The following is a 22,940-nucleotide window of genomic DNA, read 5'->3' as shown; positions in this document are numbered from 1 at the left end:
TATCCTTTAATATTCTTGAAGTGAAAGAAAGGTTTTTGCTATAAAAAAAACTAAATGTTATTGAAACCAAAATATTAAAATGAAACCCCTAGACTGCCCTTTCCCAAGTGTTATGCAAAATGCAACAACGAACTTAAGCATAATGCGATTTACATGAAGGGAAATTGAACAAGAAACCCCTCGAAAACCCTTTTGTGGTAGAGCTCATTACCAAGTTTAACCCAAATGTCCTTCGAATATTCAGAATAAGCATCTAAGTCAGGATGTATTTACCGTACGCGCAACTGCCGGATCCCACGGATAAGTTCGAGATTTACGAGGAGATAGCCCAAGGAGTCAATGCGAAGGTTTTTCGGGCCAAGGAGCTGGACAATGACCGGATCGTCGCCCTGAAGATTCAGCACTACGATGAGGAGCACCAGGTGTCCATCGAGGAGGAGTTCCGCACTCTGCGGGACTACTGCGACCATCCCAATCTTCCCGAGTTCTATGGCGTCTACAAGCTGTCCAAGCCCAACGGACCTGATGAGATCTGGTTCGTCATGGAGGTGGGTCCATGTGTACACCATAAAAGTTACATTTTTTCGAAAACTATGAACAACATTTTGACATTTCTTGTATTTGTATACACTCCTTTGAATATCTCAGTACTGCGCGGGAGGAACAGCAGTGGACATGGTTAACAAGCTTCTGAAACTGGATCGTCGCATGCGAGAGGAGCACATCGCCTACATCATCCGGGAGACGTGCCGTGCGGCCATCGAGCTGAACCGTAATCATGTCCTGCACCGGGACATTAGGGGAGACAACATCCTGTTGACCAAAAACGGGCGTGTCAAACTTTGCGATTTCGGCTTATCGCGTCAGGTGGACTCCACGCTGGGCAAGAGGGGCACCTGCATTGGATCACCCTGCTGGATGGCCCCCGAAGTGGTGTCCGCCATGGAGTCCCGCGAACCGGACATCACCGTTCGCGCCGATGTCTGGGCTCTGGGCATCACCACCATCGAGTTGGCCGATGGAAAGCCACCGTTCGCCGACATGCATCCCACTAGGGCCATGTTCCAGATTATTCGCAATCCACCGCCGACATTGATGCGACCCACCAATTGGTCGCAGCAGATCAATGATTTCATATCCGAGAGTCTGGAGAAGAACGCCGAGAATCGTCCCATGATGGTTGAGATGGTGGAGCATCCATTCCTTACCGAGCTCATCGAAAACGAGGACGAGATGCGTTCGGACATCGCGGAAATGCTGGAACTCTCCCGGGACGTAAAGACTTTGTACAAGGAGCCGGAGTTGTTCGTGGATCGCGGCTATGTGAAGAGGTTCGATGAGAAGCCGGAGAGGATGTACCCGGAGGATTTGGCTGCCTTGGAGAATCCCGTGGACGAGAACATCATCGAGTCGCTGCGTCATCGCATTTCGATGGGGGAATCCTACAGTTTCATTGGCGACATCCTGTTATCCTTGAACTCCAATGAAATAAAGCAGGAATTCCCGCCAGAGGTAAGTTAAAGGCAGAGGTAAACGGCAGAAATTTAAATTAAAACATGTTTTACTTACCTTCCCTGTAGTTCCATGCCAAGTATCGCTTCAAGTCGCGCTCGGAGAACCAGCCGCATATCTTCTCGGTGGCCGACATCGCCTACCAGGACATGCTGCACCACAAGGAGCCGCAGCACATTGTGCTCTCCGGAGAGAGTTACTCGGGCAAGTCCACGAATGCCCGACTGCTGATCAAGCACCTGTGCTACCTGGGCGATGGAAACCGAGGCGCCACCGGGCGCGTGGAGAGCTCCATCAAGGCCATCCTCATGTTGGTTAATGCAGGAACTCCGGTGAACAACGACTCCACCAGATGTGTTCTGCAGTACTGCTTGACCTTCGGAAAAACCGGCAAGATGAGTGGCGCCGTTTTCAATATGTACATGCTGGAGAAACTGCGAGTGGCCACCACGGATGGAACCCAGCACAACTTCCACATCTTCTACTACTTCTACGACTACATCAATCAGCTGAATCAGCTCAAGGAGTACAATCTGAAGGCAGATCGCAATTATCGCTATCTGCGAGTTCCGCCAGAAGTTCCGCCATCGAAACTCAAGTATCGACGCGACGATCCCGAGGGCAATGTGGAGAAGTACAAGGAGTTCGAGACCATCCTGCAGGACATTGACTTCAATCACAAGCAACTGGAGACCATTCGCAAGGTCCTGTCCGCCATTTTGAACATTGGCAACATCCGCTTCCGGCAGAACGGAAAGTTTGCCGAGGTGGAGAACACGGACATTGTGTCCCGGATCTCAGAGCTCCTCCGTGTGGATGAGAAGAAGTTCATGTGGTCGCTGACCAACTTCATCATGGTCAAGGGTGGCATCGCCGAGAGGCGACAGTATACCACTGAAGAGGCCAGGGATGCACGCGATGCGGTGGCCAGCACACTCTACTCCCGATTGGTGGACTTCATCATCAACAGGATCAACATGAACATGTCCTTCCCACGGGCTGTGTTGTAAGTAGTACTTCTACTAAGTTATTAATTCAAAAGCTTGACAATGTAATTTAAATCACTTTTTAAGCGGCGACACAAACGCCATCATTATCCACGACATGTTTGGCTTCGAGTGCTTCAATCGCAATGGTCTCGAGCAGCTAATGATCAACACTCTAAACGAGCAAATGCAGTATCATTACAATCAGCGCATTTTTATCAGCGAAATGCTGGAAATGGAGGCCGAAGACATCGACACCATCAACTTGAATTTCTATGACAACAAGACGGCCCTGGATAATCTGCTAACCAAACCGGATGGCCTGTTCTACATCATTGACGATGCCTCACGCTCCTGCCAAGATCAGGATTTAATTATGGGTACACAACCAATTGTGGCAGCACTTTGCATATGTGATTCGACTACATTCCATCCACAGATCGCGTTTCGGAGAAGCACAGCCAGTTTGTGAAGAAGCACACTGCCACTGAAATATCCGTGGCCCATTACACGGGACGCATCATCTACGATACGCGCGCCTTCACCGACATCAACCGCGACTTTGTGCCGCCGGAAATGATCGAGACCTTCCGCTCCTCGCTGGATGAGAGCATCATGCTCATGTTCACCAACCAACTGACCAAGGCTGGCAATCTCACGATGCCATTCGAGGCGGTGCAGCATAAGGATGAAACCGAACGGAAGTCATATGTAAGTTCAAACATCTCTTTTAAGTTAAACTAAATCGTATAATTGTATTATTTTTCAGGCCTTGAATACCCTAAGTGCCGGCTGCATCTCCCAGGTGAACAATCTCCGTACCCTGGCGGCCAACTTCCGCTTCACCTGCCTGACCCTGCTCAAAATGCTCAGCCAGAATGCGAATCTCGGCGTGCACTTCGTCCGCTGCATTCGCGCTGATCTGGAGTACAAGCCCAGATCCTTCCACTCGGATGTCGTGCAGCAGCAGATGAAGGCCTTGGGTGTGCTGGACACTGTCATTGCTCGCCAGAAGGGATTTAGCTCACGGCTGCCATTCGAGGAGTTCCTAAGGCGGTGGGTAATCCCTTCCATTGCAATCATCATTTCCAGAAAGCAGTTACAGATTTCCAAATATGTATTATATATTTTGTGTTTTAGATACCAATTCCTTGCCTTTGACTTCGATGAGCCCGTGGAAATGACCAAGGACAACTGTCGCCTGTTGTTCTTGCGCCTCAAGATGGAAGGCTGGGTCTTGGGCAAGACCAAGGTGTTTTTGCGCTACTATAACGATGAGTTCTTGGCCAGGTGAGCTACCGATTCATACACTTTGAGAAAAGCTAGTACAATCAACTGCTTTCAGATTATACGAGCTGCAGGTGAAGAAGGTCATCAAAGTGCAGTCCATGATGCGAGCTTTGCTAGCACGAAAACGAGTCAAGGGCGGCAAAGTGTTCAAATGTAAGCTAAATAATACTTATAAAGTTAATGGTATGAAATCTAATTTTGAATTCCCTACTAGTGGGCAAAAAGGGACAGGAGCATCATGATGTGGCCGCGTCCAAAATACAAAAAGGTAAAAAAACGCAGGTGGATAGGCTAAGAGAGTACGACGAGGAGCATATCGACATAAGCGAGACGCCCTCGGAGGCGGAGGAGATGTTCCTCGAGGCCAGAATGGATGAGGCTCTGGCAGCGGTGCGAATAGCCAAAATCGAGCAGGCTTCCACCGAGGAATAGGCCCCTAACTATGTTACCATTTATACACACTATATCACTATATCGATCGATACTACTCGTAATACAAGCAATAATACCTAATACAACCAATACAACCAATACCAATAAAGTGTAGAAAACGCAAACAAGCAGCAATCATCTAGTCTAGGGTCTCGGCAAACCACTTAAGCCGCTTAGTGGTGTCCCATGTGTGGATGCCACCCCGCTGGGCGGTTGTCCTCTCCATCCTCCATGATGCAACCAATCGGCTTATAGCTGTCTGAGACATAACACTTAACATCGACGGCCCCTGCGAACAGAGATGAATTATAAGTGCTGCGTAGAAAAGAAATGAAAATTTAATTAAATTAAGGTGACTTCCCTCTCATGCACCCTCCCTCTCGTCCACCACCGCGACCGCTTTTCAAATGGGTTAGTTACTCTAACGGCTTTCCTGCGTTTCCATTTTCCCACAGCCTACAGGGGATTCCGCGACCGCGTCCGCCTCCCGCCGCTGGTCAACGAGAAGTCCGGCCAACTGAACGAGAACACCGCCGACTTCATCCGCCCGTTCGCCAAGAAGTGGCGCGAGAAGTCCATCTTCCAGGTGCTCCTCCACTACCGCGCGGCTCGCTTCCAGGACTTTGTCAATCTCTCACAGCAGGTATACATAGTTTTATATATTGGTGAAGTTTTGATTAAAACAACTCCTTCTTTCTGCATTAGGTGCACATCTACAACCAGCGAATGGTGGCTGGCTTGAATAAATGCACTCGGGCTGTGCCCTTCGAGAGGATCAACATGCGCGAGGTGAACTCCTCGCAGTTGGGACCACTGCCAGTGCCCATCAAGAAGATGCCATTCCGCCTGGATCAGATTCCCTTCTACGACACCCAGTACATGGTGGACCCGGCCAACTCCATCTCCCGCCAAACGTTCCCCAATCAGCTACTAACCCAGCACATGGAGGACGACGAGCCTTGGGACAGCCCACTGCAGCGCAATCCCTCGATGACTTCTTGTGCCCTGACCTACAACGCCTATAAGAAGGAGCAGGCTTGCCAGACCAACTGGGATCGCATGGGCGAGAGCGACAATATCTACAATCAGGGCTACTTCCGAGATCCCCAACAGCTGAGGAGGTTGGAAAAGGTACTTAAAGCTAGAACTTGGGTTTACCATTGGTTTTTTGCAGAAATCAAATGCAGATGAACATGAATGCCTATAACAATGCCTACAACAGCTATAACAGCAACTATAACAACCAGAACTGGGGCGTACATCGATCTGGATCCAGGCGCAACTCCCTGAAGGGCTATGCAGCGCCTCCACCTCCTCCTCCGCCAATGCCCTCGTCCAACTACTATCGCAATAATCCGAACCAGCAGCAACGCAACTATCAGCAAAGATCCTCGTATCCACCATCGGATCCAGTCAGGGAGCTTCAGAACATGGCTCGCAACGAGGGAGATGTAAGTGCATGTCAATTCCTTAAGGAAATTCTTCACATATTTACTTTGCAGAACTCCGAGGATCCACCATTCAACTTCAAGGCCATGCTGCGCAAGACGAACTATCCGAGGGGATCTGAGTCCAACACCTATGACTTCAACAATCGGCGGGGATCGGACAGTGGTGAGCAACACACGTTCCAGGCGCCCAAGCTGCGATCGACGGGTCGCCGCTACCAGGACGATGAGGGCTATAACTCGGCATCGGGAAACTATGGTGTGTCTAGGAACTTTGGCCAGCAGCAGAGGGCTCCGACCTTGAGACAATCTCCTGCCAGCGTGGGTCGCAGCTTCGAAGACAGCAATGCCAGGTCCTTCGAGGAGGCAGGATCCTATGTGGAGGAGGAGATTGCACCTGGGATCACACTTTCAGGCTATGCCGTCGATATCTAAAACTAGTGATTAGAAGAAATATATTATAATTAAATGTTATGCAATGGAGCAGTGCGTCTTCAACCGTAAGACAATTTAGCTAAAAACCCACCTAAAATTCCAAAATAATGAAATTATAATAATGACTGAAGCTTTCTTCATCACTTTCTCAAAAATGTGTCACACAATGGAACAAATAAAATGCCTTGGGATAAATCGTTTACTGACTTGAAATCATTTGGGGGATCTAAAGCATAAGATATTGTTAACTTAAACATTAACTTTAAAGACTTTGATATAAATTCAGCAATTATTTTGCATTTTATTGACGTAGGATAAAAATGGGAAAAATTCGACGAATTAACATTGCTTATTATGCTTGCTTCTTTGTTACATCATTTAAATGATTTCATTTTCACACTTTAAGATCTAAAACGCAACAACAATACTCTCAGTATTACATAAACTATATCCATTATACATTGTATATATATAAACATTAATAGCTAAACAAAAACGTTTATAGGAATGGATTGAACAAATAGCCTTTTGTTCGCAGGACTTTTTCTGTGTGTTCGATAGGGATTGCAAAAAGCTAAGGAAACTGAATTCAATTATTAACTGCACACCCAAAATGGGCATGGTCTCACAAATTCTCGAAGATAAAACCAAGCTTTTTCCTCAAAAAATTTCATATAATATCAATCATCCATGCCGGGCTCACGCAAACCATCCGAATGCATTTTCTTGCCCGCAATTTCCAACATTGCCCGATCTTCCAAATTGCCATCCAGCACCGAACGTTTCTGAGGGTTTAAGATATCATGATTAAATATTTAATCGATTATATAGAGTTACATTTTACATACTTGACCCTCGCCTTCTTCGTCTTCTTCTTTAACTGGTAAATCTCCCACGGCCCAAACTTCCATGTTTCGTATTTTGAATTGCTTTCGTTTACTGTGGTGAGAAAATAGTGTTAAATGGAAATACAGAGGGTAGAGGTCTGTAGGGTGGGACCAACTAGCATATCATTCCAGCCTACACACCTAGCTCTCGCGTAGCAAAGATGACTACATTATAATTTACACTCACCTCAACTGCACGTAGTCTCGATATGTAGTGCAACTTTCAACGCTCTGTCCATCGCCGAAACTGCAGTCAATCCAAAGGCCCCAAAAATCAAACTGACCGCCCATGCCCTGTAGACGAAATATAAACATTTAGCGGAGCAATCAATCAATTACCCATAAACATTACTCACCAGGCCATTCGGCATAGTCTGCTGATTCAAATTCAAATACTGATAGTGATTGTTATAAGTTGTGGCCGAAAAGCACCGCATGGCAGGGCTTAAGGTGTACAGCAATGAGCTGTCATCGCCGCCAAATTGTGGTTTCACTGACCAGGATTCGGACGCGTAGCCACCAAATATGTATTGATCCTCGTCCTCAATAAAGAACAACGTGGGTCCTTTGTCCAGGACTTTTCCCAGCATCGTCGAGAAGCTCTCTCCGTTGATTTTCGATGAGAATAGAAAGCGCCATTTGTGCCGATGCTCGCGGGGCAACTGAGCATTAATGTACAACACGTGAGGTAGTTCGATGATTGGGCGATAATGACTATTTTGCGGAGCATCTGGAAAATAAGAAACAAATTTTAAGGGTTTTCCTTTACAAATTATTGCTTTTCCTACCACACAATGCTGGCAGAATTGCAATTTCCATTTCCTTGATAATGTTGCGTTTGCTGCCACCATGGCGACAATACAGCTGGCTGAAGACCTCGCGCCAAATCTGCAGAAACTGCGGAGTGACGTGCAACCAGCGTTCCAGGGCATCATTCGGCATAGTGTGCTCCAGCTCCTTGCCCAGATTTCTCATCAGGCCCTTCGCAAAGGTGGCGGCGGACCTCTCCGTGGTGATGAAGCCCAGATCGTGCCACTCCTTGATGCCAGAGTTTTTCGCCGTGCTCTCCAAGTGCACGTAGCTCTTGATCACCGAGTAGATATACTGGGGGATATTTAAATTGATTAATTGGCGAGCAATAGAAAATAGACTTAAACTAACAGATTGCTCATATGACAGCTAAGAAAATAAACGTGCAAATTTAGTTTTCAGGAAAGTGTAGGTGCTCTTTTAGGATAAACACAAATTTGATGCTATTCAATAACAAACATGGTAAGAATATGAATGTAGCTCGGCTGACAGAAGTCATAAATATTATTTCCGCGGTATGGTTTGATGTATGCTTAGACTCACCTGCTCCAATTGCTTGCTGTTGAAGGTGTCATTTCCACTTCGCTCCATCGAGCCCAAGAGCATTTGCATTTTCTGGTCAATAGTTCCGCGTTCCATTATGTAGTAGGGCTCCCCGAATTTCCTCATCTGAATGTAGACACATTGTTGACCTGGCTTCGTGGGCGTAAATAGATACTGAGCCGTACTTTCGGCCAGGGATCTTTCGATGGTTTGCGACCAAGTTTCCTGTTTACGAAACCAAACCACAAATATATATATTGTATGTACATAAACAAACTGCCCACCGGATACGTAAACATAATTTTCCCGCTGCTGTCAGCAAATTCTTGCAGGGAGCGAAGGTCTGGGAAGCGCTGACACAGATTAACCCATTGAGGGCCGCACACAGAAACATAATTATGTTCGAATCATGAGGAAGTCTTCTTTCAAGTGGTATAAAAATAAATAAAAACTAAATTGTAGGTAAAGAGTTTCCGTTTAAATTGTCATAAATGAATGTAAGTCTCATAATATGCTCATAATAAGAATCACCTATTTTCACATGCTATGCTGCAAACGGGTTAAGCATATGGGTTATTTTTAATTCAATTGGACGGCCCTAATTGACGACCCCAGTCATTGAAATCACGACTAATTCGTTAGCAAGCAAATTCAACAAAGCAAAAGACAAACAACGAAATGCGGCAGCAAACAAATTAGACAAATTATGGACACGTTCGCACTGGCCCAGGAATTATCAATTCGAAAGTGATAACGCCCGAGGTCAAGATATCGAACTTCGGCATACCCTAGGAAATGCAGTGATAATCAAACACGAGCTATAAATAAATGGAAATATAATAAGGAATCCTCATCTGGTTACAAACAAACATTTTTTGAGTGGTTGCATTTCCGTCATCTGTTCTGTGCTGTGATAAAAATAAAACAGAAATCTGGGGCCTTGAACCCGCATCGGAAAAATTATAATTATAAGCTATCCATTTGATCAAGATATAACTAGTTAACTAGATAAATCAAATAGCTTTTTTACTTTTTAACATAATAGAAGTTTTTTTAACATGTTTAATTATTTGAACTTCCTTAAAAATCGAAAAAGAACTGTTTTTATGCAGATCTTAAGATATGAAACTTTTATGTAATAAAAGTCGGATAAAGTTCTAACTCACTCACTTATATAAGTATGTTTGTTTTTCGGAACCCAATACCAAGATTTTCATTCATGTTTAATCCTTATAATATCTCCTTTCCTTAGAGAAAAAACCCAATCAATGCCCCAATGGATATACCCTTCCTCGTATAGGATGTCAATCGCAGCAGGTGGATGGACGACCCTTTGTCATGCACTCCGAAAGAACCGATTTCTCTTTTTTCGCCGCGGAAAGTTCACTCCGTGCGTCCTTGAACTTGCGACCCTGACCCTTCGACTATTCCGCCACTGCGGAATGCAGTTGGCCATTGATTTTCGCACTCGCACACGTGGCACAGTAACTGGATTCACTGGACTTACCACCAATCTGTCTTGGGTCAACTTCTCGAGTGCTCCGCCAGAAGCGTTTTTGTATGCGGACTCCAGCATGCGGAGCTCCTCCGAATTGTAGAGATTATCCGTCTCCCGCTTGCCACTCGCATTTCCCATGTCCGGGTACGAAATTCAGTTGTCTGATGCTACGACGGCTGGTAAACAAACAGTGCAGCTGCTGCTGCGGATGATCGCGGATTTTAATTGAAAATAAAAAACAAACAACATGAGCTGGTGATGGAACTGCAATCGATTGCCTGCGACGCCATCGATAGTCTTCGTAACGGGTAAATTTGGCGGAGGCCGTCTGCACATGAACGGTTGTTGTCTTTGCTCAGACTGGTCGATGTATTCGCTAACCGGTTAATGTTAACCGCTAAGCAACAAAATTAAAAGATTTTATAGTCTTAAATAGATTTATTTTTATTTAAATAAATAAAATCGTAAAACTTTGAACTTTGAGATTTTTTTGCCTTAGCTCGGTAGTTTCGAAATTGTCTCGGTTACCCTAGCAACACGTCGTATTAAATCAATTGACTGGCCTAATAAAGTTCTCCCACACAAAAACACCATAAATTCCGATACAAAACCGAAGAAAGCTGGCATAGCGACAGATATTTCCGGCATACGACTAAAATCTGTGAGTAAGCCATCGCGACAGGATGATACCCACCAGCAGCGGAACGTCCCACAATCGGAGTCGAAAGCCAAAGGAACAGTGCGGATCCTGTCCCAATAGATTCTCCAAGGATAAGCGCCAGGCTGCCGCCGAGGACTCGGACACCACGGAGGTGGAGTCGTCTACGGACGAGGAGGAACGCTGGAAGGAAGTGGCGCGGGCCGCCGAAATTCCGGCTGACTATTATAATATCCAGAAACTGGTGAAGTACATAAAGGCGGGCAATCAGACAGCCACTATAGTATCGTTGTGCTGCCTGAAGGACTACGATCTGAGCACCCAGATCAATCAGTTCGCCATCTCGGACATCGGCGGCCTCGATGTCCTGGTGAACATCCTGGAGTGCAGCGACACCAAGTGCTGTTTGGGCGCCCTCACCGTTCTCTCGGATATCACACTGAACATCGACATTAGGAAGACCATCGTCGACTTGGATGGCATTCCGCTGATCGTGGACATCCTGAACTCGTCCATGAAGGACCTCAAGACCATGGCCGCCGAGACACTGGCCAATGTGTGCAAGGTGCGCCTGGCCAGGAAGTATGTGCGCACCTGCGGCGGCATCCCCAAGCTGGTGGATCTCATCGACATCAAGTTGAGGTGAGTTTGCAATGCAGGCAGTGATTTCAATCCTTAATCCTTAATCCTTAATCATATTTCAGCATTTTGAAGACGCCTCGTGACCAACTGAGTGCAGATGACCTGGAATCGCTGGACATGACACGCGCTGGAGCCCGAGCCCTCTTCAGCTTGGCCGACTCCAAGCACAACATGGAGCAGATGCGCAAGAGCGGCATCGTTCCATTGATGGCCCAGCTGCTTAAGTCCTGCCACATCGATGTGGTCATTCCCATAATGGGCACCGTTCGCAAGTGCTCCTCGGAGCCCAAGTTCCAGCTGGCCATCACCACCGAGGGCATGATTCCCGACATTGTCAGCCATCTGAGCTCCGAAAATACCGAGCTCAAGATGGAGGGCAGCACAGCCATATACAAGTGCGCCTTCGATGGAAACACCAGGGATCTGGTGAGGGAGGCAGGCGGCTTGGAGCCTTTGGTTACCATCATAAAGGACAAGAACATAAGGGACAATAAGCCTCTATTGAGAGGCGCCACTGGAGCGATTTGGATGTGTGCCGTCACCGATGCGAATGTCAAGGTTCTGGACCAGCTGAGGACGGTCAACCACCTGGTGGCCCTGCTAAATGATGAGTGTGACGAGGTGCTGACCAACGTGACCGGAGCTTTGTCCGAATGTGTGCGGTTTCAAAGCAATAGAGAGTATTTGCGTCAAGCTGGAGGATTACCAGCAATGGTTTCCCTGCTCAACAGTTCCCACGCCCCGCTCCTGGAGAATCTGGCCAAGGGCTTGAAGGAGTGTGCCGAGGATCCGGAGAGCATGCGGATCCTGGAGGATCTGGACGCGGTCAGGCTGATATGGTCGCTACTGAAGAATCCCACCACCAGGGTTCAGGCCCATGCGGCCTACGCCATATGTCCCTGTGTTCGGAATGCCAACGATTCCGCCGAATTGGTCAGGAGCTTGGTTGGCGCCATGGAACTGGTGGTGGGTCTGCTGAAGTCCAAGGACATCATGGTGTTATCCGCCGTCTGTGCTGCCATCGCAACGATTGCCCAGGATCAAACCAATCTAGCCATCCTGACCGACCTGAAGGTGATCTACAAGCTGGCCGATCTCGTCCAGACCACAGACGACCTACTTCGCATGAATTTGGCCGCTGCCGTGGCCGCCTGTGCCTGCTTCGGCAATAATACGGAGGAGCTGGGACGCCTGCGTACTGTGACTCCGATTGTCACCTACATGACCAGCGACAATCCCTTGGTGCACCGCAGCACGGCCATGGCGCTGGAGAAGCTATCGATGGATCCGCAGAACTGCATTACCATGCACCAGGTGCGTTTCCTTCTCCCTAATCAGATGAAGTCCCTTATTTAAGTCCTTTTATCTCACTTCAGAGTGGAGTGGTTCCCTTCCTGCTGGAGTGCATTGGGTCCACTAACAAGGAGCTCCAGCTGGCCGCCGCTGGGTGCCTGAGGAATATCCGAGAACTGGCCTTGCGGGCTGAGGAATATCTGCTTAAAATCGACGATGACTAGCCTCCTGTTTTTTTCTTTGTTAAGTTTTTAATTGTATTTGGCAAAATATACGAGTATGTGTATGCTGATGCTACCAATTTCTTGCATTTACAGCAGCAATAAAATAAGAATCTGACATATTTAAATACCAGGAAAAGCTTTATTATTTTCCATGACGATAACACCTAGCTATATACCCACATTTGTCGCTACATATTTTGACTAACTAAGCTCGACCCACCCAGCGTAAAATGCATAAGATCCACACTAGTAACTGGCGTTGCTGCCCCTGGTGGAGATGCTCATCCGTCGCTCCACGCGATTCGTGTGTGGCAGTAGGCATCCCGGCGGTGGATAGCGCCATCTCCGTGGCCGGGACAACAGGGTTCCGTCCGTGGAAGCTCTGCTCCGGAAGGGGGCATCGATGTCGCTGCGCGAGCTGCTCAAACTGCTGCTCGCAATCTCATCCGTGGACTCCGTGTGGTCGCCGTTGCTCTCCTCCAGGCAGGCGCTGCCGATGACCAGAAAGGAATGTCGACCCACGCCCAGGGACGAGGCATCGTAGAAGGAACAGGATCCCGAATCGGGGGTGAGGATGCCATCCGTGTTGGCCACATCGCTGGTGGAGCGCTTGAGCTTGGGGAACTTGCTGAAGACTCGCCAGAAGCGGAACACATCGCGAAAAACATTCTGCACCTGGTTGGGATGAGTAAATAAACAAATTGTACATTCTTGAGGTGCCATCTGATGGAAACAGAAAAATTAATTTATCATTCAAAAGTTAGTTTTAAATTTAGCTAAAATTTAATTTTAGCCCTAGCTCAGTGATGAATTAATGTACAAATGAATAAAGGACCCCTTTCTAACTTGGTTTGTGGAACTACATATGCACGTATATACTATAGTTAGTTACTCTGTAAAGTGGCAACTTCTAAGTTAAATTTTTGTATTTTAATATACATTTCTTCTTACTTGATCCACACTCTCCCTGACGGAAATCTCATGGAAACAGGCGCAGGATAACTCCCTGAATCGGCGCTGACCCTCCTCCAAGCTGACCATTCGATCGCCCGGCTGATCCGTCTTGTTGCCCACCAAAATGACGGGAATATCCAGTGCGTATTCCTGGAAAATGTATGATATAAATGTATTGGATGTAGTAGATGGAGTGATTCACTCACTTTACTGGACGAGCCCAGCTTGCGTCTTCGTTTATTGTAGTTGATGAGGAACTTCAGCCGACTGCACTCGTCGAAGGAACACTTGTCTGTGATGGAGTACATGAGTATAAATGCGTCGGCCCAGCGGATATTGGACTCCAGGCTAACTCCATCTAGTTCCTACAACAACATGTCTTTAATTTCTTGCAAATTTACAAATATAATTTAAAACCCACTTGCAGCTGGCCGGTGGCGTCCAGAATGTCAAACTGAATCTGCTCCTTGTCCAGCGTGGTTTGGCAGGTGTAAATCTTCTCCAGGTTGGGATCGTACTCGCCAATGAAGCGTCGGGTAATAAAACGCACCACCATGGCTAAATGGGAGAGTCCCTTCAGTTTGGGTTCCCATTTGCTGGGCGCTGAGCGGTCAACTCACCCGTTTTTCCCACACCACTTTGGCCCAGGACCATCACCTTCAGAGTCTTTTGTTTATTGGTATGCAGACCCAACTTGACCAGCGACGACTTTGGCGAGGTGGCATTCATGGCAGAAACCAGGAACAATTGTCTGAAAATATAATATAAATCTTTAGGAACAGAGAAACGAACTCTCTTATAAGACTAACGCATACCCATCTAATTGGGATCACCTAGTATCGTTTGTACTTTTTGCTATGATTTAATTACCTATTCTAATATTACTTATGCTAATAATTACGTATAATAAATAGCTTCGGATTAACGGATTTTCAAGAACTAGCTAATTCCTACAACCTATAATATATTTTTAGAAGTCTACGGGTTAATACTCCAATATATTTCAGAACTTTGCATCTGTTTGATTGAGAATATTTACACATTTTTTTAAAAATTAAAATTAAGCGAAGCAACAGATAAAACGAATATTCCTTTTTTAAATCCTAGGGTAGAGGCATCTCCTGGCAGCTCCAGGCTGAATCCAAAGACCTGGGTGTTAAGGTCTCGTATTTCCGAGACAATATGTCTGTTTGGAATGAGTGACACGACCTTTGTTGCCCCCGGATTCCTGATGCTGTTGTGGCTAGCTCCAGTTTTCTTTTACCCGCATCAAAATATCTAGACACTCAGGAATGGGACTATACCACGTCGCCTTCTAATTTCGCCCAGCGATTTTTAGTCAAGTTGCATAGCTTTGTCGCATAAAGATACAGAAAGACTAAACTTAGATATTAAAAAACTAAACTTATTAACAAAATAGCTGAAGAAATTTAGATTCAATGTGCATTATTAAAGCTTATTTCTGATAGAGGGGCTATGAATTACTTGTGTTTAAATTGAAGGAACTTTCTATTTTCACAGACATTTTTTGTTCTATTTGCTTGTTTAAATTGATGTTTTTCGCTGTGATAAAATACATTTTGCGATTATATTTCAACATACTGAAAAAATACGGGTTTACAACAAATTGTATATCACCAACAACTATTGTTGCTACTAGAAGAATCCAAAGGTTTCGTAAAGTGCGGCATTTTCGAAACCCAGCAGGAACACTAAACAAAAGATGCTCGACTTGTGTGTTTTTTATGGCCACCCATGGACTGGCACACACACATGTGGGTGGGCATGTGGGTGTTGCGGTGTTGTGGTGCTGGGATGTTTGTGCTTTTGATAAGGTCAACAATGTCAGACTACCGACAACTATGAAACATTTATTGGACACTTTCTGCGTTGTCCTCCGGAAACAGTCGCAGACGCAGACGAAATGGAAAAAAGCAGGAGACCGCGGTGTCCTTGGCCACTGTCATGGTCATTATTACGAATGATAAGGACACGCCCGTCAGCCGATTAGCGCAGGATGTCAAAGGATATCGAAATATGGCACAACTAGCAAAATGAAAACATTTGCCGAAGGACGCGCAACAAGTGACGACAATCGAATATCAATTATCTCTTGACTCTATCGGAATGTGGCTTGTTCATTTTGTATCCTTGTATCCTTCAGTTGCGGATATCTATGTGTCCTTCCATTGTGGCCACATACGCAGAATGTTTCCTGACTCAGTTCAACGACACGTGCGAGCATATGTGTTATTTGGGGGAATATTTCATCGCGCGTTAATGAATTGCTGCAGATAAATAGTTGCTGATTAAAAACGAACGCCTTTCATATGAATGATTGATTAGCTAACTGTGATCATTAAACATAGCCTGGTTTGGAAAATATTAGATATTAGTTCATCAATTTATGTAAATTACTTAATACATCAAACGTAAAGTTCAGAATGAAATGAGTTCGGAAAACTTCAAGCTTTGATGGAAAGCAGAGCTATTGTTCAACCTCTTCTATTGACTTTATTATTTGCGATTGCTCTAAACGCGGCCAGTTTAATTAAATTCCGGAATTTAAGAAGAAGTGGTAGAAGTTTGAAGGTGTTCAAATATTGAATTGTAGCACATTCCTGCACAAAGTGAAACAAATGTGCTCGACGGCACAGCCAGGATGATGGGCAAACTAAGTCCAGCTTACCTCACCTCATCAAAAAACCAGCACACACCATTGCAGAGTTTTCTCTACTGCAAGATGTGCTGCGTAGATTTTAATTAGTTGGATTTAAAACTCAAACACTCTACGGTGCGTGCTTAATGAATCGTTTTCCCGCTTTCCTGCTTTTCAGCCTTCCCGGCTCGAGCCGAGTCGCCCACTCCATCAGCCAGATGCCGCATCTCCAACAACATCGCCATCATGGCGTATACGTAATACCCAGCATCAAGTGGTTTTTGGGTCGAGACTTAAGCCGATGAGAGAAAGACGAAAAGTTTTGTCTGTAGTCAGACGGTTTTAATTCCCAGCTGAGCGAAACTTTTCTGTTTCCGTGCTAATTTATATTTAATTACACATTTCCGGTGAAGTTCACACAAAAGGCTGTCTCGCCGTCATGTTTTGGTTTTCACACGCCCGAAAGTATACGCTGGCAAGCAAGTATTTGTATTATTATGCCACATTTTCTATTCACTTTTTATTGCGCACAACATTTTTCGGAACTGGAAGGGACATTGGGGAGGTCCTTGAACAAGAGATGACTTGCGGGTGCGTAGAGCAAGGGGAATGCAATGGAGCAAGGTGTAAGCAGGCTGCCCAAGCGAACCGTAATGAGTTTCCAGGAATTTTCACAAGAAGTGCTTTAGGGTAGTCGCTTTGTTACATCACCGGAGCGCAATAAATCAAATCAAATGGAAACGATGGGTTTCCAAAGCAATGTTTAGAAAACTGGGCTCTGATCGAAGTAAATAGAGAAGTGCTTGCAGACGAACTAGCAACAAGTGCTTATTATGGGTCGCATAATTAAGTGTGCGGTTGAGTCAGAAATTGAGACTATTTTTAAAACTGTATTTAGATCATAAAATTACATCATAAGAGATTTAAATTTAAACTATAAAAAAACTCTTGACAGTGTCTTTAGTTCTTTTTTTATACGTAATGAAATAACTATATTTAAAACACGATTTCATCTTAATTTATAGATATTTTAGGGAATGAAAATAAATACAAAATAATTAATTATTTTTCCAACAAAAGCGAAATCTATTGGATAATGTGTCATATTTCTTAGCTGCCAAAATCTAACAGACACTTGCGTAGTTATTTTCGGGCAACAAAGGAACAATATACGTGGCAACTTATCTTTGATCGCCCAGAAAAGCAGCCCAAACCCGTCGATGAGTACCCCATATGTCAGGTGATGACAGGACTCGCAGGTCTGAATTACCAGGACGTCGACCGGACCTTGGCAAGGCATTGAAAATGGAAACCCCAGCAGCAGAGAGATGAAATGAGTTGGGGCCCATTGGACTGGGGCTGTTGACCTGGTTGTTATGTTTACCAACACACGCCGCTCGCTATTGCGCACCTAAAACACATATGTAATTTCACAGCCAGACTCTATAGACTCTATAGTTTGCCACCCAATTTTCAACACCCACCCCGACCGTCCGTGTGCCCCGTTATTTTGGGGCACGTGCTAGGCAGTTGTAGTTGTCATCAGCCGAAAGTTGATGTTGATTCGGTTGATGAGGATGATTATGCCGCTTGGAGTTCCACAGAAAACAAATCAAACTGCCCAGCCAACAAGTGGTTGTTCAGGAAATAAGGGGGCAACACATCGGTTGGAAGGGGGATGGGGGGTGGTGGCGAGTGGGTTGTCATAGTGCCAACCACCATTCCACTCTCAGCTAAGGCTAAGGTCATGGGAAGCGCGCCACTTGCCATGCGACCCATTGTTGATGACTGGAGTTGCCCACTCCACGCAGTCTCGATGCCCCTGCCCAACCACTTTTTCCGTGTTTTTTGCTTGTCATTTCATTTCGGTATCGAGCAGCCAGTTAACATTAACGAAATGTGCACACGAAGAAAATTATTAAAGTTAAAAAATAGAAAATTAATACTAATAATTCAAACAGATAAATTCACATTTCTGGGAACAACTTTAAATGTATTTTCTAGAGACTATGTTAAGTTATTTATTGAATGATATTTATTTGAAACTTTGAACTAATAACAAATTTCTTAATCAATTCCTACTTGTTGTAACTTTGTTGTTGTGCAATTTTCTTTCACTGTGCAATAACAGCGAATGTTGCCATTGGTTTTTCTCTCACTCAGTCACTCACTCAGTTTGTTTGGCTGCACGGCCCTGAAATTGAAAATGCGTAAAATTGTCGAAGTTGGCGGTCAACTTCCCCACATAAGTATTCACCTTGAGTGGAGCTTAAGTATGTATAAAAATAAATCTACGAAAAGAAATTCCTTTCTCGCTTTTCTTGGGGAGCCATAGTCACAGACATTGGCAAATCAGCCTCATAAATACAAGTCAAGCGTCATAAATGTTATTTTAGTTGGGCTCACACGGCTGATTTTTTGTTGACTAAGCACCACTTGAATAAACATAGACATGGTGCGTTTTTACCAGGAAAAAGGGGCAAGCCAACCAGCTGAAAGGGTTAAAAGGACTACAGGATAACAGGGAAATGGGATGAAGGACAAATACTAAACTGTTTAAGGGCGTTTGATATATGAGCTGGTAGTAAAGTCGGAACGAGTTTTGAAACAGCTAAAACTTTAATCGCAATTTAATGAGCAAGCCAAGGAAAATGTTAAGAAAATAATTGCTCTTACAAAAAATGGGGCCCAAATCTGCCTTCAAGTTGGTCTATTAAAGTAACTATGTACTTAGGTTTGGGCTTAATACCATCACCCATTGCACGGAATTAATATCAAATATGACTGGCTTTTATCTGCTTATTTCCATTCCAATATAAATTGGGTCTCCTCATAAATATCAATGGAATTTATGAGGACGCACGACGAGCCCACAAATTGAAAAAGTCTCCTCAGTCTCAGACATTCCTTGCCACATTTGCCACTTGTCGTAGGCTGAGATGCAAAATATCAATAACTCAGGGCGCCCCATAACATGTTATAACCCATCCCATATAACCCATTCCATATAACCCATCCCATATACCCCATTCCCCTCCCAGCAACTTGATTCCAGCTTTCTGGTCTTTATGATCCCCATCCTCATAAAATTCCCATGCACTTGTCGTACCCACTCACTGTGCCAGTTGTTCGAACGATGAATTACATGCGATACCCTAGATGTAGGTGGCGCTATTGGTATTGGAAATGGTTTGCCACAACTAAGTTAAAATCCTACAAGATTTTATTAATGTGAGTAGGCTTCTTTGAAGACTTTACGGAAGATTCTCTTATGATATACCAAATGTGAATATCATCTCATCAATTTTGTGAAAAAACCAGTAGCTTCAGAAATGATTTATATTAATCAATTCCGATTTCATATAAACATTTACCCGCTACTTCTGCACTGTAAACAGATTATGATGGACATAGGGTATCTGATAGCTTCTTCCACTGAGCAATAATTCCCCGATTATATTATTTTGCGGCCATGGCGTTTGTCATCGTTTGCTACTGTCTCCGCCCGAGTCTGCGGTCTTCTGGCAATAAAACGCTTTTGTTTGTGGCTTTATGCCCCGCACCACAGAGTAAGGGGCGATATTGGGCGCTATTAACTAGTCACTTTGTGAGGGTGGGGGGTGTGGCAGGAGGTGTGGTAGGTGTGGCAGTTGGCGGGGCTAGGTGCTAAGACCCCTGATTATGTTTTGTTGATATAATAAATCTTGCTGCGCCGTAAACACCTTTTCCTGACCCAACGCCCAAATGAGATTTCAGATAACGCATGGCGGACGTTCGAATAGAACAGCATTTGCATTTCACTTTTGCACAGACAAGCTGGCGACCTTGCCGCCAAATTTAAAACATATCAAACAAGCAAATCAAAAACAGACATGGCAAGATGGAGGAGCGCACCGCAATTTGTTTTATTTCTGAAAACCATTTCAAAGTCAAACAGTTTTGCACAAGACTCTTTTTTTGGCGGAAGTAGCCGAAATCAAAGCCAATTAAAATGATTTACAAATCAAGAGAATCGAGAAATATACGTGCAGAAAACCATCAGGTGAAAAGTTATCGTTTATGCCGAGTTTATATCAAGTCAAGGTCGACTGGAGCGGCAAATATCTATATTCGACCACAGTGTCTTTCAAATAAACAATAATATATTAAAAATATATATTAAGTTGATTTTTGACCAAAAATTTGGTTAAATAGCTGCCCTTTTCTACGCCTCTGCGCCACGCAAAAATGTTTACACATTAAACGAGAACCAGAAACAAGCTGAACTATTTTACTTTTGATTTAATTTATTGTGTATTTTTCAAATGCTCTGTATGAAACACTTTTGAAACAAAGTTTCCATCGTTTTGATTGCTATAAATTTGGTATTTTTATTAAGTTGTAACAACAATTAAGCATACGCACCGTTGGGCGAAACAAGTTTTTGTTTTCCTCAAAACTGAATAGTTTTTTTGTGCTAGATTTTCATGTTGTATTCGATTGTATTTCACGACACGCACTGCTTTAAATTTGCTTATATTTTTATATTTATATTTTTATGTTAGGAACATTAAGTATACACACTGATTAAAATAATTTGTAAAATTTATTATTAATTTCTCAAAAAAAATGCTTAATCTTTACGTTGTAAACATGTATATTTGGCCAAAGTAAGATGGTTTATCCTTTGTACTTTTTAAGAATTTTGTAAACATTAAAATATTTATAAACACCTTTGGATAATTTGTTACAAGTCCATTTATTTTGTAGTTTTGTTTTGTCTACTTTATTATATAATTACTATATTATATTATTACTTTATTATATTATTTTAGTATTACTTTATTATATTATTTATTTCCGTTTTTTGTTATTATTGTTTAAATTTTATTTTGGCAATCATAGCATTCTTTAAAAATATTGTTTCATCCCATATGATTTGTTATGTTGGCGAGTTGTTGACACTTCAGCTTCCTGTTTGCGATTAAGCCGCTGGCTCGCAGCAATTATGCTTTTATATATCCAACTAGTGCCGCCGCCGATGCCGATGCCATCGAAGTGGCTTTATTGCGACGCAGTGCCGACCGATGCGTTGCCATTGTAAGGCAATAATAAAACAACACCACCACCCACTTTTCCACCGCTTTGCCACCTTTGCCACTGGCGGTGTCGTCAAAGTGCTGGCGATATGTGGACCAATGTAAAATGCAAAAGAGTTCGCAAAGGAGGTCCACTACATCCAATATCCACGTCCATCCACCGCCACGCGTTTCCAAACCGGTATCCCCATATGCGGCACAATCCTCGACCGAAGCTTTTGCTTTTCCGTGAATGAATGAATCTTGTGGCGCGCGCCAAACACTCAAATGTTGCCAGCAACTTGCTGTGATGCCGGACACATATGTTGCCAGCAGCAATGTTGCTAACGCAACTAAATTACAAGTAAACAAAATTAAGGGTTATGGTTTATTTTCATAACTAACTCAGAAATAAATACTCTAAAATAGTTCAATTTTTCTATCTCTTTAATTTTTCTATAACATTTTGTTTATGGCATTTTGTTATGGTAATGGTTTATATTAATAATTAACTCAGAACTAAGCACTCCAAAATTTTTGTTGCTCTTTTATTTTTCCTTAGCATTTTCACCTTCAGCCGGAAATTTCAAAGAGCCAATTCGAAGCCGGATGTGTCGAAGACGCAATTAATTGCCAGCCGGATGGTTCTGTAAGCTGTAAATCGTATTTTTAGAATAATTCGAAGCACAGTCGTTTTTATTTTGCCTTACCAGCGAGTTATTAAATTTCAAATGCCAGTGTCAGTCAGCTTTTACATTTCGCTTAGCTTGGCAATCTTCTCACAATTTATAAATAATCAATCAACCAACAGTCAAAGATCAAGGCTGCAACGACATTTGTTGTGTGCATTGTTTGTACGGAACCTTCAAAGATTGCTAGTATCCTTGCTAATGTCCTCGAAATCTCTGCAGTTAATTTTGCCTTCCTACTTTTGGCAACTCCACTAAGAGAACTCGAAATCAGGAGCAACCCATTTGGCATTTAAGCCAATATATGAAGATCAAACATGGTAATCAAAACTATTACAGGGATACATAGAAGTCATCCAACTATTTCAATAGGAGTCTCCTCAAAAGGTTCAACACAAGTGGTTGTACACTATGTTCAAGTCCATAAGAAACTCTGTGTGCGCATTTGTTGTCCTGGATTTGCTGGGATACCTTGGATTTACCCGATTCTACCTAGAAAAGTGGAAATTGAGTTGCAATCCTTTTAAAATTCACTAATAAAATACTAAATAAATTTTAAATTAACTTTGATATAGGGCATCATTTTGGAGCAAATAAGCTATGTAACATTACATACGTATGCAGTTTAAAATAAAAGAAATTAAAATAAAAGATTATATGGTAACTTGACCCACAAGGAGGCATGTTTCTGTTGCCACACAACATTGCCCCACAAAGGGGCGCCGGTGAATTTTGTTTTCTGGCTAGCTGAACTTGACTTAACATTGTAACGAGGAACCGAACAAACAGAAACACAAATGCTAACATTTTCCATGTAATTGGCAATAGACCATGCCCTAATGCTAGGCCAAACATAAGGCCCACACACGCGGTGCTGATGTTTACACACTTCAATCCTTCATACATACATATCACCCCCAGCC

At 43.9% G+C, this 22,940-nt stretch overlaps 4 protein-coding genes across 4 annotated transcripts; 2 read left to right on the top strand and 2 right to left on the bottom strand.

Annotated features, from left to right (window-relative positions):
• Nucleotides 1-263: 263 nt before the first annotated feature.
• On the top strand, nucleotides 264-6,103 carry LOC122626313 (neither inactivation nor afterpotential protein C). The gene is made up of 13 exons (XM_043806512.1): nucleotides 264-548; nucleotides 649-1,512; nucleotides 1,581-2,518; nucleotides 2,586-2,878; nucleotides 2,938-3,209; nucleotides 3,268-3,554; nucleotides 3,639-3,788; nucleotides 3,844-3,941; nucleotides 4,003-4,056; nucleotides 4,676-4,863; nucleotides 4,926-5,341; nucleotides 5,395-5,671; nucleotides 5,723-6,103. Exons 1-13 carry the CDS (start codon nucleotides 264-266, stop codon nucleotides 6,101-6,103), a joined length of 4,503 nt encoding a protein of 1,500 aa, XP_043662447.1.
• A 333-nt stretch (nucleotides 6,104-6,436) lies between these two features.
• Nucleotides 6,437-10,107, bottom strand: LOC122625524 (MTOR-associated protein MEAK7). The gene is made up of 7 exons (XM_043805616.1): nucleotides 9,851-10,107; nucleotides 8,344-8,568; nucleotides 7,779-8,094; nucleotides 7,347-7,720; nucleotides 7,178-7,284; nucleotides 6,952-7,042; nucleotides 6,437-6,888 (listed from the first exon to the last, which is right to left on the bottom strand). The coding sequence occupies exons 1-7, from the start codon at nucleotides 9,977-9,979 to the stop codon at nucleotides 6,784-6,786; spliced, it is 1,347 nt and encodes a 448-aa protein (XP_043661551.1). The 5' UTR covers nucleotides 9,980-10,107; the 3' UTR covers nucleotides 6,437-6,783.
• Nucleotides 10,108-10,361: 254 nt separating this feature from the next.
• LOC122622612 (armadillo repeat-containing protein gudu) lies at nucleotides 10,362-12,735 on the top strand. Its single transcript, XM_043801195.1, has 3 exons — nucleotides 10,362-11,141; nucleotides 11,204-12,455; nucleotides 12,518-12,735. The coding sequence occupies exons 1-3, from the start codon at nucleotides 10,525-10,527 to the stop codon at nucleotides 12,656-12,658; spliced, it is 2,010 nt and encodes a 669-aa protein (XP_043657130.1). The 5' UTR covers nucleotides 10,362-10,524; the 3' UTR covers nucleotides 12,659-12,735.
• Nucleotides 12,736-12,904: 169 nt separating this feature from the next.
• LOC122626533 (ras-like protein rasS) lies at nucleotides 12,905-21,051 on the bottom strand. The gene is made up of 6 exons (XM_043806829.1): nucleotides 20,984-21,051; nucleotides 14,233-14,363; nucleotides 14,034-14,170; nucleotides 13,819-13,977; nucleotides 13,610-13,762; nucleotides 12,905-13,333 (listed from the first exon to the last, which is right to left on the bottom strand). The coding sequence occupies exons 2-6, from the start codon at nucleotides 14,339-14,341 to the stop codon at nucleotides 12,905-12,907; spliced, it is 987 nt and encodes a 328-aa protein (XP_043662764.1). The 5' UTR covers nucleotides 14,342-14,363; nucleotides 20,984-21,051.
• Nucleotides 21,052-22,940: the final 1,889 nt, after the last annotated feature.

This window comes from Drosophila teissieri, chromosome 2L, assembly GCF_016746235.2.
Source record: "Drosophila teissieri strain GT53w chromosome 2L, Prin_Dtei_1.1, whole genome shotgun sequence".
Taxonomy (NCBI): domain Eukaryota; kingdom Metazoa; phylum Arthropoda; class Insecta; order Diptera; family Drosophilidae; genus Drosophila; species Drosophila teissieri.
Note: the sequence above shows the minus strand (reverse complement) of the source record. Positions and strands in the feature narration are given on the sequence as shown.